At 38.3% G+C, this 26,948-nt stretch overlaps 3 protein-coding genes across 3 annotated transcripts; all 3 read right to left on the reverse strand.

Moving 5' to 3' along the window:
• Positions 1-271: 271 nt before the first annotated feature.
• On the reverse strand, positions 272-1,172 carry thrsp (thyroid hormone responsive). The gene has a single exon (XM_066645274.1). The coding sequence runs from the start codon at positions 1,099-1,101 to the stop codon at positions 685-687; it is 417 nt and encodes a 138-aa protein (XP_066501371.1). The 5' UTR covers positions 1,102-1,172; the 3' UTR covers positions 272-684.
• Positions 1,173-6,011: 4,839 nt separating this feature from the next.
• guca1c (guanylate cyclase activator 1C) lies at positions 6,012-9,766 on the reverse strand. The gene is made up of 4 exons (XM_066641782.1): positions 9,572-9,766; positions 8,713-8,862; positions 7,287-7,374; positions 6,012-6,148 (listed from the first exon to the last, which is right to left on the reverse strand). The coding sequence occupies exons 1-4, from the start codon at positions 9,764-9,766 to the stop codon at positions 6,012-6,014; spliced, it is 570 nt and encodes a 189-aa protein (XP_066497879.1).
• A 4,837-nt stretch (positions 9,767-14,603) lies between these two features.
• On the reverse strand, positions 14,604-26,870 carry LOC136692409 (TPA-induced transmembrane protein). Its single transcript, XM_066665789.1, has 8 exons — positions 26,499-26,870; positions 25,608-25,688; positions 24,370-24,420; positions 22,308-22,446; positions 21,356-21,510; positions 21,014-21,084; positions 17,420-17,594; positions 14,604-17,088 (listed from the first exon to the last, which is right to left on the reverse strand). The coding sequence occupies exons 1-8, from the start codon at positions 26,562-26,564 to the stop codon at positions 17,068-17,070; spliced, it is 759 nt and encodes a 252-aa protein (XP_066521886.1). The 5' UTR covers positions 26,565-26,870; the 3' UTR covers positions 14,604-17,067.
• Between the last annotated feature and the right edge of the window lie 78 nt (positions 26,871-26,948).

A 26,948-nucleotide genomic window follows, 5' to 3' on the forward strand; every position in this document is an offset into this window, starting at 1 on the left:
TTCCTCTTAAGCGGATACATTGAGGCTAATGAAGAGCTCCTCCTATTGTAATATCACATTAGAGTTTGTAAAACCTTTGCTGATTTTTATCTGAAATATTGGGTTTCTCGTTTGAATGAAGGTCAATGTAAAGTGAGATTGTGAATATTACATTCGCAATCCCAATCAGTTTCACATAGTTTATGAAACTGAAAACAGTGCATTTAAATGAGGTTAATTGCCTGTTGTTTATCTATTTAACACTAATGTAAACCACATATTGAGAGTACAGTTTTTTTCAGTTTCAAACTGGAATGATGGCCATATATATCAATCATCTACAGTAATAGGCATCATTGGTTTTGATTTGGCTTAAAATGCAGTTTAATAAAAACTGATGAATGGTGATTTTTCGTACATATTCAGAATTGTCTCCTTTTTGAAAACAAAATAATACAAAAGAAATACCAAAGAATCTGAAATAACACCAAAAAATGCACATTTAAGTTTCTGTTTGTGTGTTATCTGCTCATTTTTTAAATCGATCTTGACATGATGCAAATAAACTAGTTAATTTTTTTAATTGCACTTGACATTGTGATTTACTTTGCCATAAACATGTTTGTCAGCTCAGAGGTATAGATGATGTGGATTAACGTAATACAGTTGGTGCAGACAATGTAGCCTTTTGACTAACAGTCTAAATTACTGTCCAATGCCAATAATGTCCAGGTACTTTTCTGTGAGGTCCTGCGACTTCTTTGTTAGGTTACCCATGATGGAGAAGAGACCATGCAAATGGAAGTAGAAAATGGCCTCGGGATCTGCTTCCAGCAGTGGCTCAAGGCTTTTGTGCAGGGCGGTGTTTTTCTTGAACTTGCTGTCCTCGTTGGGCACAAGACCACTTTCCACTGTGTTCCTGATGACCTTCAACAGGTGATAGCTTTCAAACAGGTCCATGCTGTTTTCTGTAGCCTCACAGTCCACTGCATCTTCAGAAGGGATATCTCTGAGTAGGCTGGGCAGCAGAATAGTCTGCTCCATGTTGTTCACCACCGAGCTGTAGCGCTTGAGGGCCAGCAGCAGGGAGTTTTTGTTAAGCCTGGTCTCGGCACTCTGCATGGTGTATATACAAGCAGCTCCTGCTCTGTTGGAGAGGTCCAAGCAGCTCCTGCTCTGTTGGAGAGGGGATGTTGCAGCTGAGGGAGTCTGAGTGCAATGGACAGTGTGAGCTGGTGGTCTTATATAGTGTGTGTGGTGCTGGGAGGAGGGCCTATCACCCAGTATTGTTGTGTAAACATGTTGATCTGATTAGACTGGGATGGAGCAACCACTGCTTACATCATTGGATTTTTCACAAGCTTACATTTTGACCGGCCAATTTCAAGGACATGGGACACATTACGGACAGTGGTCTCAGCGCAGGACATTGACCCCAAGCAAGTGCTGCAGATCAGACCATTATATTTGGCAAGTCGTGTACAGTATTTACTATTTTCTGAAGCCTGTGTTTACCTCAGTAAATATGTTGATTAATGTACATGTGCAGTGAAATAATTTATTAGTCAAAATGGTTTAGGCGAGTTTGTAAGGTACACCTGCAAGATAACAGCATAATATCTAATCTAGTTTAACTCTATGCAACGGGTTTGGCATCTACCTGGAATCACTGGGCACGAGACAGGAACACACCCTGGAGCACCACTTAATTGCAGGGTGACGCACACTCACCTTTGTGGCATCTGGAGGAACCCTACTTGGATACAGGTAGAACACACCACGGGTAGAACTCCTCACAGGCAGTCACCGGGAGCGGGGCTTGAACCCACAACCCCAGGACCCAGGAGCTCATTGACAGCGACACCACCTGCTGCACCACTGTGCCACCCCCCAATACTCTGTTTAATTAAAAAAATAATAATAATCCCCAATGCATTCACTAGACTGACACTGACACAGACTTGGCAGTGTGACTTGGATGTTGAGTAACAGATAACAGATTGACACATACTGTACCTGATGTACAATGTGCCCCTGAAATCTGAAGTTAGAACATTGCAATAGTTGCATCAGTTGATAACGAGTCTGGCTAAAGATAAGGATTATTCCCAATATGTCTGTTATTGTCAGATTACATCTTATATCATACATGAAAGCTGAGCTACAGGGAAATAAGCTGGGGCCACTTTCTCTTGAACCCCTTGAACAAAATCAGTATGCAACTAAATATGTGATTTTTTTTTGTAATAAGTTAAACTGAAATTGTTTGGTTTAAATGAGCAATGAGCACCAAAATGTAACAAACAATATTTATGAAAATAAATATTTAAAGTGCACATCATGAGATTAAGAGTCACACATTTTTCTAGTCCCTGAATGAATTAGATTACACTCCATAGAGCATATGGAGGCCATGTTTAAAGAAGACTTTTATTAAATGTATCCATGCCACTATGAGTCAGTATTACAGCTGTTTCAGAATGTGAAGGATAATCTATAAAAAAAATTGCTTGCTAACTGTTAACCTCCTGATATTGAGGATTACATTTTAAAGCTGTGTTAACACAAAATTAAAGGGGTGGTATTCCCAAAACATCTTAACCAAGTATTTCATAAGCACACTGTCTAAAATCCTCCAAAATGCAGCTTTTCTGCCATAAACAGAAAGAGAAACCTAGCATTCCAGCCTGAGACAATTTGTTTTTTACCCATTTACAGCAACTTGGGATTTGTAAATAGGTTAGATTCGTTTCGAGCAACAAACCGACTGAAGAGTTAGTAAATGGTGAGGAAATACCATTACCGTAAATGTCACCTTTAACCATTCTGATTTACTGACTAAACATTTACGCGAATAAGTAACTAAGAGTTAGACTGGCAATGCTGGACATGTTGGCTGTGCACTCTCCCTCATTTCTGCCTGTTCTGTTTTACCTATTCAGGGTTGAATTCAGTTTGAGCTGCTTCTGGACTGACACATGAAGGGTTAATCATGCGCCTGTTTACAGGCTTGAAATGCAACCGGTTCACTCTAACAAAAACTGTCACTGTGGCAGTACATAATTGCTCAAGTACATGTATTCAGTACATTCAGTTAGGGAACATACTTTTAGATTTTAAACTTGTGTTGATTACATACGCCCCACTTCACATGCAGAACCTTATTTATTTATTTGAACCTTTACACCGTTCTATTATAAAAATGTTTAATTAGTTTTCAAAAATGTAATATCCTCCTGTCCCTCTGTAGAAGAGAATTGAATGTTCTTTTATGGAGCACAAGTGGACTTAAAAACCACTGTTGTTCTTTTAAAGTCACATTTTTAATTGTCACCTTAGTGACAATAATGTACCTGTACTTTTTCCTGAGTGTGTATGAATATCAAGTGTAATTTTTTACCAGTATGATAAATATTTATTTGGTTATTATTTGGTCTAATTATAATATTGTGAAAATGTAACATAAATGAAATGTAAATCAGTGGTTCAGTTTTTGACAGGTGGTGCCTTTCTCCTGGAGTCTACAAAGAACTACAGTACTTCAAACTCATTTGTAATTATGGAGACTAAGAAGGCTTTTGGGGAACACTCCTAAAATTGTCTTTCTTTCTGCTTTTGTTCGTAAATTGCTAAGACTAATATTTATCAGGAAACGCACCCCAGAACACTGTTAGTGCCAGACTGTGATTCCAGATGAAATGTGGGAGGGAGTTTGATTTTGAATGTGTCACTTGAAACTGTAATACAATACAAATTTGATAAATAATGTTTTTTATTATTTTTGTGAAGAGAAATCTGTGCAAGAACGGTATACTTTATCCAGTTCAGCCATATCAGCTGTTAAACACAGATTTAAATCCCTGTTGCAATCCCTGCTGGCGGTTTTTATTTGGAAAGGTTGTGAGGTTATCTAGGTGAATTTCAAAAATACCTTTAAAATGTTTACTTAATGGTCTTCTGATGTTCCTGACAGACTATACCGTGCCCAAATGGATACTGTTTAGTTTTTCTTTTTTGGTCACTGTTTTGTAGATTGTAGTCCTTCTTTGGTTCAAAGACCTCACTGGTCTCACCTGATGTCTGAAAGCAAAAAGGTTTGTAGCTCATGCCCCATATAATGAACTTTCTAATAATAGAGTGCCTTTTCAGGGCGGTTGATACTCATCACTTTAACATCACCCAGATTATTATGCATCATTCATCATTACACATTATGCACATTATTCTTAAAAATGTCTTATACTTGGTTGAGAGAAATAAAGAGACATTAATATACGAGGACACTGAATATTGAAGAAACAGGATAAATATTACGATGTAATAGCTTGTAGCACTCAACATGACAACTGTAGAAAACATCTAAAATGTTGCTAAAAACTCTTGACAAAGAGTTTAAGCTTTTTACTTCCACATTGTTATTCTGTTCCTATCTGTAATTGATTAAACTCCACCCTCATGTTCGGATTAGCTAGTTTTCCCATCCTGGATGGGATTATCTATTAGTGTTTTAAACTCTGTGTAAAGACTGGCTAATATTATCCTGTCTCCACTGCCGTGACATGGTGCCACAATATCACCAGTCAAGTACCTCATCCAGGAAGAGAAGGTGGGTTTTGTCACAATAGCACCATGCATGTGTTCTTTCTGCCTAATGATAAGGGTTAAAAAAAACAATATTTCAAATATTTTTACAAAACCCACAATTGTGTTTGACAAGTTTGAATTGATAAATTGTCACATTAGAATGTTATATCAACTATGAGTGTACTGATTTTTATTAATTAGAATCAGAATCAATTAATTGGCCACTGTGTTTGCACACAGACTAATTAATTCTCCACATTAAACCCAATATGTGCAGTGAAATACACATTTACACACACACTAGTGAACACTAGGGGGCAGTGAACACACAAGGGCACTTCAGTCATGACCTACCAACTCTGGGGAGCGAATCGGCAACCTTCCAGTTACGAGCCCAGTTCCCTAACCACCAGGCCACGGCTGTGCCAATGTGTCAATGTCCAAGTGCTGATAACATCCCATATGAAATAATGAATAAATTCAGAAGGTGTACTTTGTATATCACAATTTATTTAAGGCAGTTTTAGAGACATTTCAAATAATTCAAAAAATAGACTTTGAGTCAATTAGACAGTGTTCCTACATGTTTCTGAACCTACACATAAGCTAATTACAAATGAGGAAGAGATCAAGCACATATTCACACATACATGGTAAAGGAGTGGTACACTTGGATGTTATAGAACCTCTAGACAGAATGTTTCATTGAAATTCTTTTGGAATGTATTATTATTATTATTATTATTGTTAGTTGTGTGGTATTAGTTGTGTTTCATTAGTATTGTGTGGCTGGATTTGGTAGCTGGTGCTTTCTGAATTACTGCACTGTGGATAAAGGCCTCAGTATACTTTCAGCAACACAGAGCTTGCACAAATTACAAAACTACATCTGGGCTCTTACAAGTATTCATACACTCTGTGGTTTCATTCTTCGTGTTGCATCTTTTAAAGCATCCAATCACAGGCTTAGTAACTTCATCCATTGAGATTGCCAACTTACTAACAGTGTGACACGTTTGTGTTCTCAGCAGTTATCTGCAAGAAGTATACAGAGGCCTTAGGTTCTAGAAGTCCTGCTAAAGTCCCTCATTTCAGCTGCTCCTTCAGAGACCTCTAGAAACACATTACAATTACAAAGATGGATCTCCCACTGTGGAGTTTCCAGCTAATCCAAGTCCATCCTTGTGCCCCTGGGGCCATTTCACTTGATGAACCAATTCAAACCAAGGAGTTGTTTGTCAGAGCCTGAGCTGTTTGTCAGCTCAGGAGGCACAAAGACAGAGGATGAGGGCAGAGAAGTGTTTTTGGACGTCCCTCATTCATTCTCCCTCAGGATTCCTGCTTTTTTTCTTAAACACTGAAAATGGTAAGATTGCAGAACACAGTTTGGTGGTCTTCACATGATGAGGGGAGACAGTATTTTTGCCCAAATGCTTGGTATTACACAGTCAAGCTTGGCTAGGCTTTTTCTGGCCATTCACTATAATCTCCAAAACATGAGTTAGATCCATCATCTTGGTGAGCATCTCCATAATGTCTGGATGTTCCTTTGCCCCTGTGATGAACTCCTCCAAAGTCAACTCACCTGAGACAGAAAATAGGGTGCTCTGAGACACTTACAGGGACAGTATTTATGATTTATATACATTGGGTTACTTTTGGTTCAGGATCTATAGACTAGAAACAAACTTACAGAACATTTTGAGTGTAGATTTATCCACTGAGGTGTATTGCATGATACTATTAAGTAAATATCTTTTTTCATTTCAACTTCACAGCAGAAGATATTACACTGGGATGAGGGTTCAGTGGTGTACGTATCATAGGCCCTGATCTACAGAGATGTGGACTAATGTAATGATACAAGACATCATTCACCATATTCTACACAAGTGGACAACTGTTGCATTCACAAAGGAAATGGTGCAAGTCTGAATATGTAAACCCTGCAGTGAGGGGATCCTTAATCTACAGGGGCATTTGAGAGCAGAAGACGTAAGTAAGATGACACTATTCTGACTTTATGCTAGCATTCCTGTACTGATAAGAGTGCTCCTTTCCGGGATGACAACGCTCCAATTCATAGGATGTCTGGGGTCACCAAATTATTCACTTAAACTATGGTCTAAATTTCAGTTACAGGTCTCAGCCCAATGAAATTCTCATGGGGAGTTTTGGGTTTGTGTTATGCAGTTCTCTCCATCACCATTACCACAACTCCAGCCTCACATTGCCAGATTCTAGGGAGAGTCCGGTACTTTTCATAACATAATACGGCCAAGACCTGCCTACTACTGCAGGAAAAAAAAATCTAACTGACACGCAATAGGACCAATCATAAGTCTGCTATTTTGGCATATCCAGAAGGAGGCAGTTAGCCAATCAGAATGCAATTGGCAGAATCCTGACAGTGAAGCTCAGTGCACTCAAAGTATCAGACTCTCCATTTACTTGTGGGTGGAGTGTTTGTGGCTGAGAATACCACAACACTAACTGAGAATATCTTTTATAGGACATACAGTACATCCACAAAGATACTGAAGCAGTTTTGCTCGCTCATAGTGGACACTGTTGATTTTTTCCCCCTAAATTGTCATCTATCTGAAAGATCTAGAGTTATACATAATATGAATGAATGAATTAACGAGCACAGCCCAAGAGTGAACCTTATCAATTAATGTCTGGAAATCATAATGCTGAACAAGTGCATATTAAAGTGATACCTTCGTTGTTGACATCGATCCTTTCATAGATAAGTGTGACAATCTCCTCTGGAGGGACTTCATAGCTACGCGTGATGTCTTGTATGGCCTGTGGGAAAACATGGGGAATGGTTTAGCTTTAGTGAAATGTTTCATTTCACCACCTCCTCTTCATCTTTTTTCAAGTTCAGTTTTTTAGTCTAATGTTTCCCAACCATTTTTCTGGCTCTAAACACACAGTATAACCCATGAAATTAGTTTACAAGCAGGAGTCCTCAACTCCAGTGCAGGGATTCCACTTCTCTGCAATCCTAGCTGTGTCCTAAAGCCTAGGCTGCAGCTCTGGTCTGCTGTTAGACCATAGGATGCTGTTCCAATCAGAAACGTCTTGCAAATATGGCCTGGAATAGCAGCCTATACTCATAGTGACTTCAAGGGCATGACCAGTGTATTCTTCAAAGCCTTCACTTGCCTACAAGTGATCAACAAGTGGCTGATCAACATGTAAGTTGATCAGACACTTCAGCTGGTCTAATGTTCCCTGCAAAACAGCTTTTGCAAAGAATTGGAAGTTTTGCAACACCCTGCAACAGCCAGCCTTGTTAGAGTTTCATTTCTTTGATCTACACATTGCAAAGCAGGAGTCTTGTTTGAACTGTATTACCAACACCTATTCTGACTTTTCCTGCCCCAGTAAACCTGGTCAAGCTGATCAATTAAATATCAAGCTCTGCAAGAGCAGGATCAGTGTGTTAAAGACAAAGAATACCTCAGGTCTTTGGGTCTCCAGAAGGATATTAAATTCACTAGAACAGTGTTTCTCAACTCCATTCACAGAGACCAATAGCTCAGCTATCAGGTAGTCTCTAGGTTATATAGGGACAGTTATCATACTCAGATTAAGCCTAAGATTTGACTGAAATACATTTTCAGTGGTGACTCTCTATATTAGATTAGACTTAATACTTGTCTGGACATCTAAAGTGACGTGAGCATCCACTAACCGTGATTATACAGATTGCAATCAATCTATTAGGACAATTTACTAAGGCAATGCCCCACCACCCAATCACAATGTCCCACTAAAGCCACCTTTTATATACAATAATGAGTGTCAGATGTTCATGTTGATCAATAAAGCACACAAACTATTAAACAAAGGATAGACGTCATTAGAGTTCTTAATGTAAAATGCTATTGAAACTTACGAGACAAGAAAAAGGTCACAAAGGATTTAGGTGCCAAGATTAGGAACAACCGGTGACTGGGAGTTTATCAGACTTTTCTTTTTAACCCTTTCAAAGGCTAATCTCTATCACAGCCTACCAAGTCTTCATCTAGTGCACCATTGTCTCTGTATTTGAGCTGTAGGAGTTACTGGATTTTGATGATGATTTGAGTTATCGAGACCTTCCTTTGCATGGAAAGCCAAATTAAATGTAAATACCTTGAAAATGGTCTCCATCTCATCTTTGTCAATCTTTCCATTTCCATCTTGATCAAAGAGCTTGAAGTACCACTTCAGTTTCTGGTTAATCTCTCCTTTCAGTAGTAGACTTACTGCTGCTATATATTCTACAAAATCTATATATCCGTCCTGCAAATAAATGAAATATTTATTATTATGATTTAAGTCAAATGAAAATATACAAGTATTACTCAGTTATATTCAGTTTAAATTTTAAAGAAAAAGGGATGGGCAAAAATTAAAATGATCCACCAGTAAAGCCACTAACAAATTTAATAGTACTATGATTTTTACACAAAATTTTATACTTTGCACCTTACTGCTCTAAATCTAGTTTAACGGGATTTGCTTTGCTCTCCTAAATAATGGATTTATTCAGCATTTTTAAGTACTAACATTAAAAAAAGCAACAAAATGTATTAATGTGTTGTTTCAAACGGGAATATTCTGAAATATATACAGTTATGATTTAAGAAATGTAGGACTACTACCAGACAACATTGTAATTTTTAGTTCACTATTGATATTGTTAGCTTTCTATTAACTGAAAAAAATATTTTATTTACATTAAACACTACCTATCAAAGATCAGAAAGATTATTCAGACATTACCTGTTATAAATGCACTGCGAGGAGTATGCTTCATATTATTGCACCTTACAGATAACTACTAGGTCAGATATGGATCTCACCGTTTGAACAGAATATTACTAAGAATGATTACAAAAGGTTTAGTTCTTTCCAATGAATGCCATTTTTGAGACATTGATTTGATGGATCTTAGAACCCTACCAATTGTATTGTGAAACTATATTGTGAAATTGTCCAATACTCTTACCCCATCCATGTCAAAGGTGAAGAAGACCTGGTCAACATAGCTGCTGGCCTCTTCAGTCATGCCTTGCATTTGTAGCATGGTCTTCAGCTCGAAGAGTGTGATGAGCCCTGACGGAGATTCCCTCATGAACTTATTGTACCAGTGGTGCATGTCCTCTGCCAGGATTTCATCCAGGTTAGATCCATGGGCACCCATAGTTCCTAAAAGTGTTTTTAATTTGAAATTAATGCTAGAGCTGTAGTCCCACGGTTCGCAGACCGTGATCCAGAAGCAAAAGCAGTAGCTCCTGAATACGGAGTGATTGCGATGCTGACTCCTAGCTGAAGTTGTTAGGAAATGACAGACCTGTGTGTGTATCCGCCAAAGCCCTTAAACCTTTCGGCGAGTAAAAGGGGAGATAACCCCTTAATAAGATAACTGCTGAACTCTTCTAAGAAGCAAGAGCTTTCTTTAGGTTGTGCAGCATCTGAGAGGAGGATTCCTGCCTGGAATTCTTATATAACTCCCTCCTCCAGCAAAACATGCAAACCTTTGCTGAAATACATGACCCAAAACTCAGTTAAGACGTTCACTGAAATCTATTGCTCACTTCTACTAAGAGGTCTAGACTCTCACACAATCCTGACCTTACATTCCAAGTTTAACTCTCCAAGATGCATTTAGACTTGTAGCTCAGTAGGAATATTCATAGGACATGTATGTACATATTTTTTGGAGAAAAAATAACAAAGTGTTGATCAATTTGCTAACAATTTTATTTGCTATTAATTAAATTTGAAAACTAAACATGGAGGGACCTGGAGGTTGTGGGTTCGATTCCCGCTCCGGGTGACTGTCTGTGAGGAGTTTGGTGTGTTCTCCCTGTGTCTGAGTAGGTTTCCTCCAGGAGGTCTGGTTTCCTCCCATGGTCCAAAAACATATGTTGGTGGGTGGATTGGCAACTCAAAAGTGTGTGTCGCCCTGTGAAGGACTGGCGCCTCCTCCAGGGTGTATTCCCACCTTGCGTCTAATGATTCCAGGTAGGCTCTGGACCCACCGCGACCCTGAACTGGATAAGCGCTTACAGATAATGAATGAATGAATGAATTAATATGGAGCATCATTTAGCTACTATGCTAGTCTTAAATGGAAACAGCTGACAGAGAACATTAGAAGATGCACACCATTAGACATTTTAAAATCAAGACTAAAAACATTCATAATTAAGAATGCTTAGAGCTCAGTTTAAAATATTCTTCACTTTTTCTGTAACAGCACTTTAAATCTTCTTTAAATTCTAATTTACTGTTTTTCTATTGTTTCACAATGTACTATTTTATTAATTGCAACTATCTGTGCAAAAGCCTTTGAGGTAATGCTTAGATTTTTTGGGTTTATGCAGCATTTGCACTGTTTAAAAATTGTATTTTAATTGCTTTTAAATTTACATTTTTAATTCTTCTGTACTTTTTCAGTACTGTTTTGTAAAGCACTTACAATTGCCATTGTGTATAAAAGGTGCTCTATAAATAAACTTGCCTTAAGTAAAAACAAAATGCAATGATATGCAAATGATTTCAACACAATATTTAACTGAAAATAGTACAAGAACAATATTTCAAATGTTGAAAATTAAATAAGTATTGTTTAAAAAAAATTTAGTCGATGCCAGCAACAGGTTCCAAAAAAGTTGGGATGGGAAACAAAATATTGTTACAGTTGTGTAATGCTAGTTAATTAGATTAATTAGATTCATTTCCCACAGGTGACAGACATGATTGGGTTTAAAAATATAATCTCAGAGAGGCCTTTGAGAAGTAGAGATGGAGAGGGGTTCACTATTCTATGAATAGCTGCACAGGCAAATAGTTAAACAGTTCATGAACAATGCTTCTCAACTTAAAAACAGATCCTAGGGATTTCTTCATCTGCAGTACATTTATTTATTAAAAGTTTCAATGAACAGAGTGAAATCTCATTATGAAAGGGACAAAAACCACTGTTAGCTGGTTGTGGTCTTCAGGCCCTGAGAGAGCACTGAATTTCTGTAATGGAAATCACTGCATGGGCTCAAGAACACTTCCCAAAAACATGGGCATAATGGCATGGATGAACACTGCTTGTTTGCCAAACAAAGCTCAACGTTTCTTGACCTTATCTATCAGTGAGTTCTGAGAGCAGTCTTAATGTAGCAGGAGCCAGCAGCCAGCCAGACATGGATGGTCAGATGAAGAGGATGTGTTCCAATCAATAAAGCTATCAAAGATCTGTGTTCCCATTTTAGTAAATCTGGTCTCAGACGATTAACAGAAGATCAGTCCAAACACAGAGTAAGGCAGAGCTACTCTGTAACACACTTGGAACACCCAACAGAGCCAGACTTATATACGTCTAAAAAACAACAGATTTATCTGGGTACAATTTGTTGACTTAGAATGATTTAATATCTATTTTCATATAACAATGTTTATTTTCCCAAAACATCAGGTAAACCATTAGTTGTCCCATTGAATTTGCAGAGGATACAAACCTATCCATTCCGAGCTGGATGGAATTTAATTAAGAGTGTACTATGTTGGTGTAAACAAGGCTTGTTTGAATTACCTAATCACTGTCAAAAAAAAATAGTAGTGCTTCTGCTAAATCAGGTTTAAAGCACTACAGGCTGATTAAAAAAGATTTTTTTTCTTAGGTCTGGGTTACTGTGACGTTGCTTCAAAAAATGCAAATGAAGAGCAGCCTCCAATTTCTACCAGATCTGGATTACTACAACCAATCTAGAGTTTAATGACATAACAAAAAGCAAAGGATTTTGCACATGTACTCAGCCCAAATAAGTTCAGACATCCTGTGTATTGATGGGTAGTTTGTCCCCTTTTACTGCTGTAACAGCCTCTACTGTAATGATGTTCTATATATGGTCATAGGCAGGAATGCCCCTCATCGTACCGTGTCATGTCTAGGTGTGTGTGTATAAGAGAGAGAGATCCATTAGTAACCATCAAATGCTGAAAATTATAGCTTGACTGCATCAAATGATCCAGATCTTGTGTTACTTGTTACTTCTGCTGCATGTTAATATTTAAAATAACCGTAATGTGTGTTTTTTTTAAGAGTGAGAGAGTGATTTGTAACACTGGCTTTGCATTTAGGTTAAATAGATTAGGTCTATATTTTCTTGCAGCATAACCACCTAAAGGGGTGGTGAGCGGCACTACTTTGTGTACCTGATAAAAGAGCCCGCGATAATAGACATATGGTTAATGCACCCAATAAACAGAAAACAGGCTCACAACTGTCTCATTTAGTAAAACATAGTGCAGGTAGACATTTTTGTAATGCAACTAGGACTGAAGTTAAGCCTTTTGGGAACTCCACTGGATCTGTGAGGACTTTTGTGACGACACTCCAAATGACTCCGGTGAGGTATTTAAAGCTCATTCACGTTGGAATTGATTAGTGAGCGACTCTGACCTGAACAAATAGGCTTTCTCAGAAGGATTAGGTCAAGCAGACAGTGTGTGATGGAAAAACACTCAAATGTCATGGTCTGAGAGACAAATCTTTGTAGACAAACACTGAGAGATGGGCAGTTTTATTTTGACACTGCTAACAATGCCTGTTCCCACAACTTTGGCTAAGGTTATGTAAATGTTTCCTCAGCTAAATCTATTTAACTTCCCTAAATATTCTGTAATCATCACTTGAAGGATACAAATTTACTTGGGCCCAATGATTCCAGGTAGGCTTTGGACCCACTGTGACCCTGAACTGGATAAGCGCTTACAGATAATGAATGAATAAATAAATATCCAGAAATACCACTAACATGTAACATGTTTCATTTTGAATGAATAATTTTATAAATGTTATTAGCACATTAGTAGTCTTCGTTTTTAGCTTCGCTAGTCAAGCAGCACTAGTTAGCCAATGCTTGCTAATATTATTAGCGATAGCTCAGTAACTGAATGATTTTAAAAAGTCGTATTAAACGTTTTTGCTGATGTCTCACAAGTCATTTTCACATAAAAATTCCAGAAAAGGTCCTAAGAATTAGGTCTGAACATTTTCCGGACTATGCAGCGTACAGCTGGAAGTGTTCTGCCTGCTTTAGGCATGAAGCGGTGCAGCTTGTGTAGGGGGCACGGCCTTAATTCTTTAGAGCATTACTGGTTCTATTCACACAGGCACTCACTCTGATATTACCCAGAAACTGTACTGTGGAAATGGCAGGAACAAGTCTGGGTAAAGTACAGTACAAATGATTCAGACATTTTGTTCACACATCGTTCCTCTGAGTAAGGTCTGGAAAACCTCTTGGTTACCAAGCTTTATATTTATTTGTCAAAAATGTCTTCTAATTTAGTACCTGTGAAGATGGTTTATTTTTGTTTCTATGGACCTGTTCTAATTTGTACCTAATGTAATTATGTAAATTATCAGTTGTTCTTCTTAAAATGAAGGCAATAAATTGTAATTAAGGTGACAAAGAAAATGAAATAGAAATTTAAACTAGCTCTGCTGCCCTTGGTTTTGAAATATCTAACTTGGCAGAATTTTAAACCAGACAGTACGCTTTGGTCCAACAGCAGGAACAGCTTGAGCCTAGTGATCTTGTTAGGAGCTTTATAAAAAGCCTTGTGTGCGCGACTTTATACAGCGTGAAGCAGCTTCACTGGCAGAGGTGGTCAGGCTTGGCACTAACACAGTAAAACATTCAGCAGCTTTCCCTTTGTAATATGACTAATAGGTTCACTCACTTTATATTCACAAGGGATTTGTGTTTTAAAATGCCCAGTGTTTCCTTGTACTTAAACAGAAACCCTCAATCCTTAGTAAACAATCATATGTGGGTTTTCCCTTTAAGGACCGTTTTAAGTAAAAGTGTGAATGTAAGTTGGAACTGAGCTTTACATCGTTGATCTGGAATTTACAGAACTGTGTTACACTACACTGGTGTGGAGGACTGCCTTAACATCTTTCTGGCTTTTTATTAGTGGCTTTACACTGTAATTCTGTCCTCAAGACAGTAATGAGCATCAGAAAACATGAAAAAATTAAGCTTAACATTTACATTTTTTCATAATTTGTCAAGTGCAAAAATGTGTCCTCTAAATACACACAAAATCAGTATACTTTCATTATTACTATGATTATTTATTTGTTAGAATGTGTGAATTCAAATTAAAAATAACACTTAACTGAAATATGACTAAAAATAGATGTTTAAATTGACTTTGTTTATAAACGGTATTGGATACCAACATTTAAATGACACCACGAACATAAAATATTTCAGTAAAAAAAATACAGATTAAACTTTAAAAAAAAAAAAAAAATGAGGGAAATGCACTGTAGAAACAGATCAAATAATGTAACCTTGACTAGCACTTCAGGCCTTATGAACCAACAGCGCCACCTAGTGGCTATTACAAAAACTAATTGTTACATATAAAATAATACTGTGCTAATTATTATTTTAAAGTAATTTATTGTTCACTGAAAACACTAGTACTGCAACTGAAACTTTTCAGTACTTTCACCAATTTCTCATGGTCATTTGGATTTGCCATTTGATCCATGAAGTAGCTATTCCCTCAAAGTAAATAAAATTTGCTTGGCTGTTTAATAATAATAATAATAATAATAATAGTAGTAGTAGAACTTTTCAGGAACACAAAGACACTTACAATTTGTAATACACAATGTAAAAAACAGACAGCAAGAACACAGAAAGAGCTAGATATAACAGGACAGGACACAGTGCAAGAACAGATTAGGCTTGAGGCAGATTATATGCAAGTGTGAAAAGATATGATTTAAGATTGGATTTAAATATGGATATAGAATTGCGTTTTAACCAGTGGAGGAAGAGAATTCCAGAGTTGAGGTGCAAATCTAGAAAAATCTTGGGCACCAAAGCCTTCCTCTGAGGGTGCAGGAGGGTTTATAGGGAAGATGATCAGACAGTTATGAAGGAGTGAGATGGAATAGATGAGTAGCAGAAACCAGTAAGAAAAATAGTTACAGTAGTCCAGCCAACAGGAAATGAAAGATTGGGTTGGTCTGCTTTTAGAGATGTTATGCAAGTAGAAGAATGTTGTTTTAACAACGAGTGGACATGGGCGTTGAATGAGAGTGTGGAGTCGCCCATATCATGAACAAGAGAGGATAAAGACACAGAAATATCATCAGTGTAAAAAGTAAGAGGGGAGATTTTTTGAGAGTTGACTTGGTGCCAGTAAGGAGTAGTTCATTTTTATTACTGTTTAGCAAGAGCAAGTTTTGTTTCATCCAGTTCTTGATTTGTGATAATCAGGTTTCCAGGTGAGCAAGGGGTGGATCTTTAATGGATCTGGTACTGAGGTTGATCTGGTCCAAGGACTGATCCCTGGGGAACTCCTTGAGTGACAGCAGATATAAATCTGATGGTTCCAGACCAGGTTTTGTTTGTTTGTTTATAAATGGAGTACGGACGTAACTGCGGCAATCTTGTAGGATGAGGGAAACTGACCAAGAAGCAAAGACTGGTTACTAAGAGTTGTAAGTTGAGCAACCAGGGCAGACTTTAGTTAAAATTACAGGAAGTGGATCAAGAGAGCAACTTGTAGTCTTAGAAGAAGTAATGATATCAGCAATATAAGAAGAATTAACGGTATGAAAAGAGGAAGAATACGCATTGCAAAGAGTAGAAGAGAGATTAGAAGCAGCAACTATAACAGAAGGTGCCAGAGAGCTGTTGATGTTAACAGTTTTTTTATTCAAAGACATGTAGGAAAGTGTTACTGAGTGCAGGAGAGGCAGCTACGGTGCTTTCAAGGGGTTTAAGAAGTTTCATAACACAGTTTCAGTTTCTAGATGGGCTAGTGTATTTAGAGACTCAAAGGAATGTATTTAGCATTGTAGCATGATCTTCAGGAGAAGAAGGAGCAGAAACAACTGAGAAGGCAGAAGAGATGGACTGGTTAACCTGTCCAAACCCTCGATCTTACGGAAAGAACTGCACTTTTGCGTAGCAAGAGGCACAGTAAACATAATAAGCTTATGATCAGAAAGTGGAAACAGAGGGTGTGGATTTAGAGTAGATAGGAGGAAGACTAGATTTAATGTGCCCTTTCACATGAATGGGGAAATTTACATGCTGTGTACAATGGAAACAGTAAAGAATTGTGAGAAGTCCTTAGCTAATATACAGAAGAGTTTATGTTCTTATCAAGACTGCAGCAAGGCTTGCAGTATGTTTACACCACAAACATTAAAAACAGGCTTAAAATGAAGGCAGAATTGGTATTTACATCCAAGTTAGAAGTATAATGGCAAAAAGATTACATTTGCAAAGGTCTTTGAACTTTAAATAAATTGCAAGCTGTCTCTTGATATCCGTTAAAAAAAAAACTTAAAATCAGTAGAACTGGGTATGGCGAGGAGACACGTAAAAAGAGTTATCCAGCATCGAGTGTTCTCAAATGATTATCATATCCAGGAATTAGTAGAAAACAACATATTAACAGGTTCAGTTAATCGGTTCCGTTTCCCGTCTGCAAAAAAAAGAAGAAGAATCTTTATGTATGTCACTGCCAAATGTACAGTGTCATTTTTAGCTAATTTTACAGCATAAAATCAAATAAAATGTACTTTCAGCAGGAAATGACCACTAAAATGACAGTTTATTCAAATTTAATTAATGTCCTCAAAATTGGTGCTCAATATGCACCCCATAAAATATTCAAATTGGAAAAAAATTCTAGAAAGTATTTAAAAATCCATCTTTTAGCCTCTATGCATAAGACAAACATGATCTGTATCATTTGTTGTGCAATGCCTAAAATGTTTTTGTTATAGTTAAATATGATCCATCTCAATGTTAACCTGCATGGTGAGTGAAGAAGGCTGGATGTAAAGAGGGTCATCAGGTTTTTGGTCCATCAGCTTTTGGAGAAATACACTGTATACAAATTCTCTGCTCAGAGTATACCGTGTCAACTCCTCATGCTCTGAAGGCATCATAAACTTCAAATCATACTGGACAGTAGCATTTCTGTGTCTGAAACAAAGAGAGGGGACATTTGAATTTCTGTGCATTTCACATTAAAACAGCTGTTTGGATAATTCAACAGATTGTGTCAAAAATATAAGTTTAAAAAAAAAAAAAAAAGGTTTTGACAGATGACAACTTATTTCTAGGTTTTAAATGCATCATCTACATTTATGAGGAAACACTGTTCTCTGGTTTGTTTATGTTTAGAAGCTCAGTGTCTTTTAAGGTGGATTAATATGTGTGTATATATATATATATATAATTTTTTTTTTCACTGAAACTCATATCGAGACCTTGTTGTGATGGAAGGGCTTGTGTGGTCTCATAACCTCCAGTGCTATGTCGACAGGAGGTGTTAGCTCCCAGTAGGGTCTCTCACAGCAAGGTCTGGAGTGAAGATCCAGACTAACACGCTCCAAGAAGCACCTCTTGAAAATCTTGAAAGGATTAAAGTGTACCCTGCCCGGGAGAGGGTTACCGGGACCTACTCCTGGAGCCAGGCCTGGGGGTAGTGTCAGACAGCAAGTGTCTGGTGGCCGGGCAGTCCACGTAACCCGGCCGGGCACAACCCGAAAAGGCAGCGTGTGAGGATCATGTGGGCTCACCCCCCGCAAGATCCAGAGTAGGGGTATGGTGCAATGCCCATCGGGCACAGAGCGGGGGCTTAGGGGCCCCTGGTGTTGTGAAACTTGTCAGCGGAAACTGGTTGTTGGTGTAACCTGACCTCACTGGGGGGAAGGAGCCAGAGCTGGTACATGAGGTTGAGAGATACCAACTAGATATAGTTGGGCTCACCTCTACACAAAGTGTGGGTTCTGAACCAAACTCCTCGATAGGGGTTGGTCTCTCTCCTACTCAGGAGTTGCACAGGGTGAGAGGTGTGGGGATACTCAAGTCCCCGGCTGGCGGCTGTACAACTGGAGTTTGACCCAGTAAACAAAGGGTCGCCTCAATGCGGCACTGGCTTACAGAGAGGAAAACTTTGACTGTTGTGTCTGCGTATGAACCAAACAGCAGCTCAGGGTGTTCGGCCTTCTTGGAGATTGTTTCCCATTGACTGGGAAACCTGGAGAGGAGTGATTGGGAGGAACGGCCTGCCTGATCTGAACCCGAGTGGTGCGATGTTGTTGGACTTCTGTGCTAGTCATGGTTTGTCCATAATGAATACCATGTTTGAACATAAGGTTTCTCATAAGTGTACTTGGTACCAGAGCACCCTGGGCTGACTTTGTGGTCATTTCTTCTGATCTGAGGCCATATGTTTTGGATACTCGGGTAAAGAGAGGGGCTAAGCTGTCAGCTGATCACCACCTCGGGGGAAAATCTGCCGGACAGACCTGGTAGGCCCAAACGTATAGTGAGGGTGTGCTGGGTAAAGCTGGCAGAGGACTCTGTCCGGATGGATTTCAACTCTCACCTCAGAGAGAACTTCTCACATGTTCCGGAGGAGGTGGGGGGGAAATGGAGTCTGAATGGACTTCCATTTTGGAAGCAGCTGCATATAGCTGTTGTCAAAAGCTTGTCAGTGCCTGTTATGGTGGCAAGAACCCATTGGTGGACACCATGGGGTGAGGGAAACTGTCAAGCGGAAGAAGAAGGCTTTTCAGACTTGGCAAACTTCTGATTCTGCGGATGGGTAATGGCAGGCGAAAAAGGCTGCAGCTGTGGCAGTTGCTGAAGCAAAATTCAGAGCATGGAAGGAGTTTGGAGTGGTCAGGGAGAATGACTTCCGGGCGGCCTCAAAGAGGTTCTGGAAAACACTCCGACAGCTCGGGAGGGGGACTCTGTCCAAGCTGTGCTCAGCAAGGATGGTGAAACTCTGAACTCGACTGAGCGTGTTGTTGGGCGTTGGAAGGAGCACTTTGAGGAACTCCTTAACCCAAGAGACATGCCTTCTGTGCAGTAGGTAGAGCCGGAAGTATCTGGGGTATCAGATTCCATTTCCTTGGTTGAAGTCACTGAGGTAGTGAAAAAGCTTCGCAGTGGCAAAGCCCCAGTGGTGGATGAGATTCACCCAGAGATAATGAAGGCACTTGATATTGTGGGGCTGTCTTGAATGACACACCTCTACAATATTGCATGGGCCTCGGAATGGTGCCTTTGGATTGGCAAACCAGGGTGGTGGTTCCCATTTTTAAAAAAGGGGACCGGAGAAAGTGTGCCAATTATTGTGGCATCACACTTCTCAGCTACCCAGGAAAAGTCTATGCCAGGGTGCTGGAAAGGAGAATCTGTCCGATAATCGAACCTAGGAGGAACAATGCTGATTTCATCCTGGCTGTGAAACTATGGGGTGCCAGGGACAGTCCGGCAAGCCGTACAGTCCTTGTACTCTCAGAGTTTGTGCTGTGTACGCATCCTTGGCAGTCCATCGAGGGGCTCGGTTGTTTGTGGACAATGTTGTTCTTGCTTATTCGCACGGAAGCCTCCAGCATTCAATTGCGTAGTCTGCAGCCGTTATCTCCATGGACGGAAACAGATGGCATGCTCCCTTCAGGTAGAGGGGGGAGAACCTACCCCTAGTGAAGAAGTTCAAGTATCTCGGGTTCTTGTTCACAAGTGATGGGAAGAGGGATCGTGAGGTTGACCGTAGGTTAGGTGCAGCATCTGCAGTAATGCAGTCACTGTACCGCACTGGGAACTAAACCGTTACCAACCCAGGAGTAAAGCGATTTGAAGCATCCTCAGAATTTTATAAAGTGTTTTTTGATTAAAATCATGAAAGTCACCACAGCATCTATAAAAATAGAAGTGACATTCATGTCCTTTTTTTCCCCAAAATTTAAATAAAGAAAGAGAAAGAAAAAGAAACAGAAAGTAAAATGAACAAAGTATCAAAGAAAAAACAAAAAGAAAACAAATAATGCACCACCCTGCTTAGGATCACAAATAAAAGTCCTTATTTTTGAAATGCTTCTATGTGGTTGCACCTAGGCTAAGATTTTCAACTTGAAATCAATGTTTTAAATAACCATTTCATAATGTTGTGTTGCAATCTTGTTTAAAAATATTTTTGTTTCACTATTTATTATTTGACTCATTCCTATTAATTCATATTCTATAATATCAACTACAAATTAATACTTTTTATTTAATGGTCATTATGACTGGAAACTAAATAAATGAAGGGTGGTCTCTAACTTTTGCACAGCACTACCATTAACAACTCTTGAAGCGGATGCCAGTCCTGTCACAGAATGACTCACTCACACACTCACACCCAGTGTGTTTTTTTTGGACCGTGGGAGGAAACACCACACTCCTCACAGACAATCACCCAGAGCAGGAGTCTAACCCACAACCTCCAGGTCCCTGGAGCTGTGTTACTATTTTATACATTGAAACCTTTATACAATTTTATAGCTATACCAAATAAAAAAAAATGTAACTACTAATGAATACTGATAAAGGGAACAGAGTTTTACCTCAGTGTATTTATTGTGGCATGAGAGAAGTAGCGCTCCAAAGCATGAGAGGATGTATAGATCTCTGTCAGCTAGAGGGAGACATAATGAAAGAATAACAAACATCTTAAAGAAACAGCACAAAGTGAATGAACTTTAGATCTGACTTCTAGTGGAAATCCCCCAAAGTTCCCAAAATGCTTTCTCTGAAGTCACTAAGTAAGGCCCAATGTTTTAGTATCAGTGTTATGAAAGGGCACATTCAAAAAATTGAAGGAGGAAATGACTCTGCTTCTGTGCAACTACACTCAAAATGAAAATCCCACCATATTATACACTGACAGCATTCTATGAATGTTTTACCTTTTGTTTAAGATTTACAAACAGATCATCTGAACTGGGCACTAACGTTGGGTCTTGTACAAAGCCCAGATTGGAAAGTATAAAATTTCCCCTGAAGAAGAGGGGCACTGTAAATAACGAAGCATCATACTTGTCGTCTGAGTCCTCCTGAGAACCTGGGTGAGCAAGGAACACAGTAATTAAACAGCATCCAAGCGAAGATCCCCTTTACTCAAAATAATTTTTAGATTAAATGGGTATTTATAAAAAACTTAGGGACAATGAATCATTTTGTGCAACAGTTAAATCAACTACGTACTGTATAGTGCCTGACAAACTGCTTTGACTGTAGTGTCTGACAAACATTATTTAGTTCTATGACCTAATTGCTAGAATTAATCTGCCACCTATTTTAATTTTTCAAATGCATTGCTGGCCTTAATGGAAGGAATGGGTGTACATTTACAAATGAAATGAAGCTGGCCAAATGTGTGGTTGTATATTCAAGCAACTATATTTCAAATGATTACACTTAACAACTACATATTTCACTTAACAACTACATTCAGACTGTAAGAGTTTGATGCAAACTTATCAAAGTCCATATCAAAGACGAGTATTGTGTTAATGCTAAATGTGATATGTTTAAAATGTTGGCTCTAGACGTATTTGAGGATGCTAATTACTTTTATTCTTTATTTATTTGCACTTAATCAAAGGTTGTAGTTTTAGTTCTGTGGACGGTTTTAGACAGTCACTCATTTTTTAAGCATCTCTAGAATGAATCGGGAATGCACTTGTGTGCGATCGGGCAATTTGGCGTGAAGAATTCCGAACTTTACGTTAGTATTTATGATTGGTACAGCCCTATAGGCTGCAAATTAGATACAGGAAGATTCTGTGTAACAGCTCCATATGTATATCAACATTTACATGTGCATTTATTATTAAAGTGTGTTGTGAAGTGCAGTACCTGAGCAGAAAAGAGAGATCAGCAAAATGACTAAAATGATGAGGATCAAGACGACAAGAATAATCATCCACAGTCTGACTTCTCCAACTACTTTTTCAGTCAGCTCCTTTTTCAATGTTTTAATGTCCAGCCCCCTATGCTTTATACAAGACCAGAGTTAATATTAACACAACAGTATATACACAAGTCTTTAAGAAGACATTAAATTATAGAACACATACTGATCAGCAGCAGCATATTCTGCCATACATTGATTACACTACAGATGTACAAAACACACACACACACACACCCCTCTTGTTTGGAAAACCACTAACACGATTGTCCTCACGAAGTCTTACAGCATGTATTTTATCATGCAAATAAGACAAGCCTGAGTGGAATTAACATGCTGTAGATTTTCATATTCAAATAAACATGGAATCCTGCCTAGATATAATTTATTGAAACCCTAGACACTGGTTAAACAGTGAAACTAATGAATTAATATTAAACCGTGAACTAAAATCAATAAAAAAAAAATGAGCTAAACAAAATAAATGTCATTTTATTACATTATACAGGGGAGAGATTTTTTAAATATATTACTTAAAGGGACATATTCAATACACTTCTACATGCTATCATAGTTCTCTGAGGTCTTAATGAAATGTCTCTAAAATTCTTTGGTCAAATTAATGGGGTCAACTGCACCAGTTTCACCTGGATTTAGCACCCCTCTTCAGATTGAGTGGTTTCAGAACCTGTTCTTAAATGACAATGAGCCCATGTTCAACCCAAGTGCACCAAAGTGAAAGGAACAACTTTGGTTTTCACTTTGTTCTTTTTATTTACCATCCTCCCTGTCTGTTTTCTTCTGTTGAGCCTTGTCTTTGCTCTCACATGCATGTGGGTCCAGTGCTGTGAATGGGAATTCTCAAACTCTGGAGCTCAATTCTAAAGCCTCTGGAGCTTTAGCTGGATATTGATCAAAACTGATCAAAATAGGAACTGCAATTTTATCTTGTTTTCTGAATTAGGAAACCCACAAAACACTGACTGGGTTGTCTTGTTTCAGTTTGTGCTTTGGTTTGACATTGTTCGATGCCTTCGGTGTGGAGCAAAACAATTCCCAATGGGGGGACTGTTACTTTTATTAATAATCAGTATTTATCAAAGTAAAGGTATGCTCATGAGACAAAACACAAGGTTCCACTGCTGAGTATGAATAAGCAGTGCTACTAAAAAGGGGAAATTGATGTTATATGGTTTTCCTCTGGAAGAGAGCTATTTAAAACATAGCTTGGTGCAATTCAGGAACTTTTGAGTGAAGTTAGGACAGTGCACCCGAGGATTGTCGATTTCACAACAATGGTCATTTTTAGAGAGCTAGGGAAATTGTGCGGCATGCCTAAACTGCTCCTTGGCTGTTTAAATAGCAAATAACATGTGGACTATGGATACGCTGGCAGAGATAAACATCTGCAGTACTTTTTTAAAATCTCCTTTTTTGGTGCTGCCATTTGTTATTTTTTAAATTTACACATAAAAGCTAGAGTGTAAAAATAAAGACACAGCAACCATTTCACTGCCTATTTCAAACAAACGCAGCATAAGTTATGCAAAATCTCTTTCAGCAGGATAAGTAAAATATATTTTTTACATAAATACAAAGATAATTATTAACACAGAGGCTGACTTTCTGCGATTTATAAATGCTTTTCTTTCTACATATATTTTGTTTTTGATAAAAATGCCACTCAAATCCTCATTGTTTCTCATCACGTTTTCATAAATCATAATTGTCCTCAACATGCACAGTGCTCAAGCCCAGCTAAAGTATCTAAACCTGAGGCAACAAAGTCGTTAACTGTTGTAAAAAGGGGGTTCACTGTGGTTGTATTTGTTAGGTTTGAGTAGATGAATATTATTTTAAAAACATTGTCCCAAAACTGAACCTTCTTTGTGACACAGGCTCTAGGTGATCAGGAAGTACCAACAAATATTGTGAATGAGACGAGGGATGCTGAAAAAAAAAAGAGCAAAGTAGCAGTGGTGGTCAAATACAGTCAGAGAGAGATACCTTCTTATCAGGTTTATCACATACATTTTGGTCTCCATTGCTTGTAGCACCCTGAAAATGGAAACAAATTCACATTAATACGCCACACACACATATTAAAAACTTATCTCCCAAAACAGTAACTTTACAGGACAAGGGAAAAACCTTCTTAATGTTCAATGGAAGTGAATGTAAAAAGACTGTATTATTAATAATAGTAATTTTGGAGCATTTCTATAATGTGATCAAATGGTGAATTCATTTAAAAAAGTTGACACAGACATCTCTGTGTGTGTACATAATTTTTTTTTTCCCCTTTTACACACGTTCCCACTTCTGACCTAGTTACAAATCTAAGCGGAATGAGTCAACATCTCAGCAAACGTGAGGAAGTGAGAAACTAGTCATGTTAGAAGTGTAAAAGTTATGTACTGGGGCAAGTTCTGCCCCAGTCAAAACGTTGTTTTGTTACGTGTAAGGGTAGTTGCAGTACTACAAATGTACTAAATATATACATTTTTATTTTTATTTTTTTTAAAAAAGATGTTATATCTAAATATAAAAAGGTGTTGTGGGTGCTGTGGGACATGACACATTAAAGAACTTGCCCACAGAGCAGGCCGTGCTCCTGCCTGGTGCCCAATGATTCTGTGTAGACTAGTGTGACCCTGATCAGGATTAAGTGGATACAGAACATGACTGAATGAATGAATTACTTAATCAGCCAATCATTTAGTTAACTAATTAATTACCGTAACCATTACCCTATGCAGATTCTCTCTTGTTCATGAGGTGCGTATGGATCCATCTGGATTTATTAGCTTGGGTAGGTGCTGACAATTGTGCTAAAATACAAACAACAATGCTTGCTGCTGTAGGACTATAATGTGTCTTCAGGTTATTTAATGTTATTTTATGAATGTTTTCATTACATCCCTCCATCATGCTCTTGCATATTCAATCGCTCCAAGCCCAACTGTCTTTCGTAGTTAGCTGGTTCTCAGCAGAAGAACTTAATTTTGTTATCAAGCTTTGAGAGGCTCGGCTTGATTTTTTTCAAAAAGGTGCCTACAAAAGTCTTCAACAACACCATGCAAGTAAATTCAAAGCAGTAGTTTCAATATAATGGAGTAGAAGAAGAAATGATATAATGAGGTATATGAGGTGACAGCACAAACTTCATAATGTATCCAGACTGTAAATTTACACCTCATATAGATACATTATAACATTGAATTGCAAGAGGAAAAAGTGACTACCTCTGTAGTAGAGAGTAAACCATCTTCTTCAGGTTCACCTGATGTAGGCTGGTTTGAACAGGTTCCGTTTTCTGTGGACACCTGGGAATGGGATCATGAATATCATGATCATAAAGCGTTGAGGTACAGGTGGTAAGTTGATGGAGACATATTTCTGTTTACACAGCAAACTGAACTTCAACGTGGCATCATGGCAAACACAGGTAAATGGATCTAATACCTAGCCTACTTTCTGTTCCACTGAAAGGACCCATATTATGGAAAAACAATATCTCTTCTATTTTCAATCTGAGAGAAATCTTGGTAGCACATTAATGTAGCACTGATTAATTTTGGCATGGTTTCAAAATTGTCAATTCACCCTCTACTAGGTATAACAAACAAAGACTATAAAACCCAAACAGCAAGGTTTAAATGCAACAAAGGTTTGTACAATGACACAAAAAAACACCAATTTACAAACATCCACACATTCACCTCACAGCACTTTAGAGCTTGGCTTTCATTTTGAGGTTGTAAGTGTTGTAGTCTGGCTTTGCTGGTAGACCACCAAAAAATTAAGAGAGGTAAAGAAAGGTTGTCACACAACTGTGGTGAGAAAATTCATTATTTAAATTCTACTACAACAATACAAGCAGGTTCAGGCTGCTCCAAGGGGCGTGTTTGTACTTGTTCAGCCACATACAGACCTTAAATTCTGTCATAAAGCTCCACTGTCACTGTTAAATATGCGTTTTTATACTAAACCCTACAATTAAATAAATCAATTATATCATCAGCCCTCGTTCATGAGGAAAGAGTCACCTCTAAGAGAAGCCTTGAGACACTGCTTCCCTGGCCACAGTGAAAGGACTAGATAAACGGAGAAAGAAAAATGTTATTGGAACTAACCTCAATCGTTACTCCATTTTCGACGTTATTGTTGTCGGGCTGTGCTTTCAGAGGCGTTAATTCCATTTTGGTATTTTCCCAGCGTGTATTCCTTCACACGATCCTTACCCGGAAATAATGGGCATTTTTCTTTGATCAAAGTTTCGCAAGGGACTTGCTGCCTGACTGACTTCTAGCCTGGTCCTTCCAAAGACAAACTAACACGGTATAATGCTTCAACAAGTTAGCTACATTAAACAGAAATCAGGCTTATCGTTTAAAATAAGAAACCGTGTTATTATCTTCTAGGCGAGTCCGTCATAGTCGTTCATATTCCTTCTCCTCGTCTTACATTCCACAAGAGCCTCAGGAGGAGCAGGTGAGCAGGATCTGTGTCCACGCCCATATCCAGACAAGCCACGCCCCTTTACTATGACTGGCCATGAGTCTTTTCTTTTTCTTACACTCTTC

This window comes from Hoplias malabaricus, chromosome 1 (genome assembly GCF_029633855.1).
Source record: "Hoplias malabaricus isolate fHopMal1 chromosome 1, fHopMal1.hap1, whole genome shotgun sequence".
In the NCBI taxonomy this organism is placed as follows: domain Eukaryota; kingdom Metazoa; phylum Chordata; class Actinopteri; order Characiformes; family Erythrinidae; genus Hoplias; species Hoplias malabaricus.

What these genes read in the sequence shown, in the direction of transcription:
- guca1c (XM_066641782.1), bottom strand. Translation starts at nt 9,766, where the DNA reads ATGGGTGCCCATGGATCTAACCTGGATGAAATCCTGGCAGAGGACATG. An exon ending in TCACCTTTGACATGGATGGG is followed by an intron (nt 8,863 to 9,571) that starts GTAAGAGTATTG and finishes ATTTATTTGCAG; the next exon opens with GACGGATATATAGATTTTGT. An exon ending in GATCGATGTCAACAACGAAG is followed by an intron (nt 6,149 to 7,286) that starts GTATCACTTTAA and finishes TTTCTGTCTCAG; the next exon opens with GTGAGTTGACTTTGGAGGAG.
- thrsp (XM_066645274.1), bottom strand. Translation starts at nt 1,101, where the DNA reads ATGCAGAGTGCCGAGACCAGGCTTAACAAAAACTCCCTGCTGCTGGCC.
- LOC136692409 (XM_066665789.1), bottom strand. Translation starts at nt 26,564, where the DNA reads ATGGAATTAACGCCTCTGAAAGCACAGCCCGACAACAATAACGTCGAA. An exon ending in GTGATAAACCTGATAAGAAG is followed by an intron (nt 22,447 to 24,369) that starts GTATCTCTCTCT and finishes TCTTGTATAAAG; the next exon opens with CATAGGGGGCTGGACATTAA. An exon ending in TTGTAAATCTTAAACAAAAG is followed by an intron (nt 21,085 to 21,355) that starts GTAAAACATTCA and finishes GTCTCCCTCTAG; the next exon opens with CTGACAGAGATCTATACATC.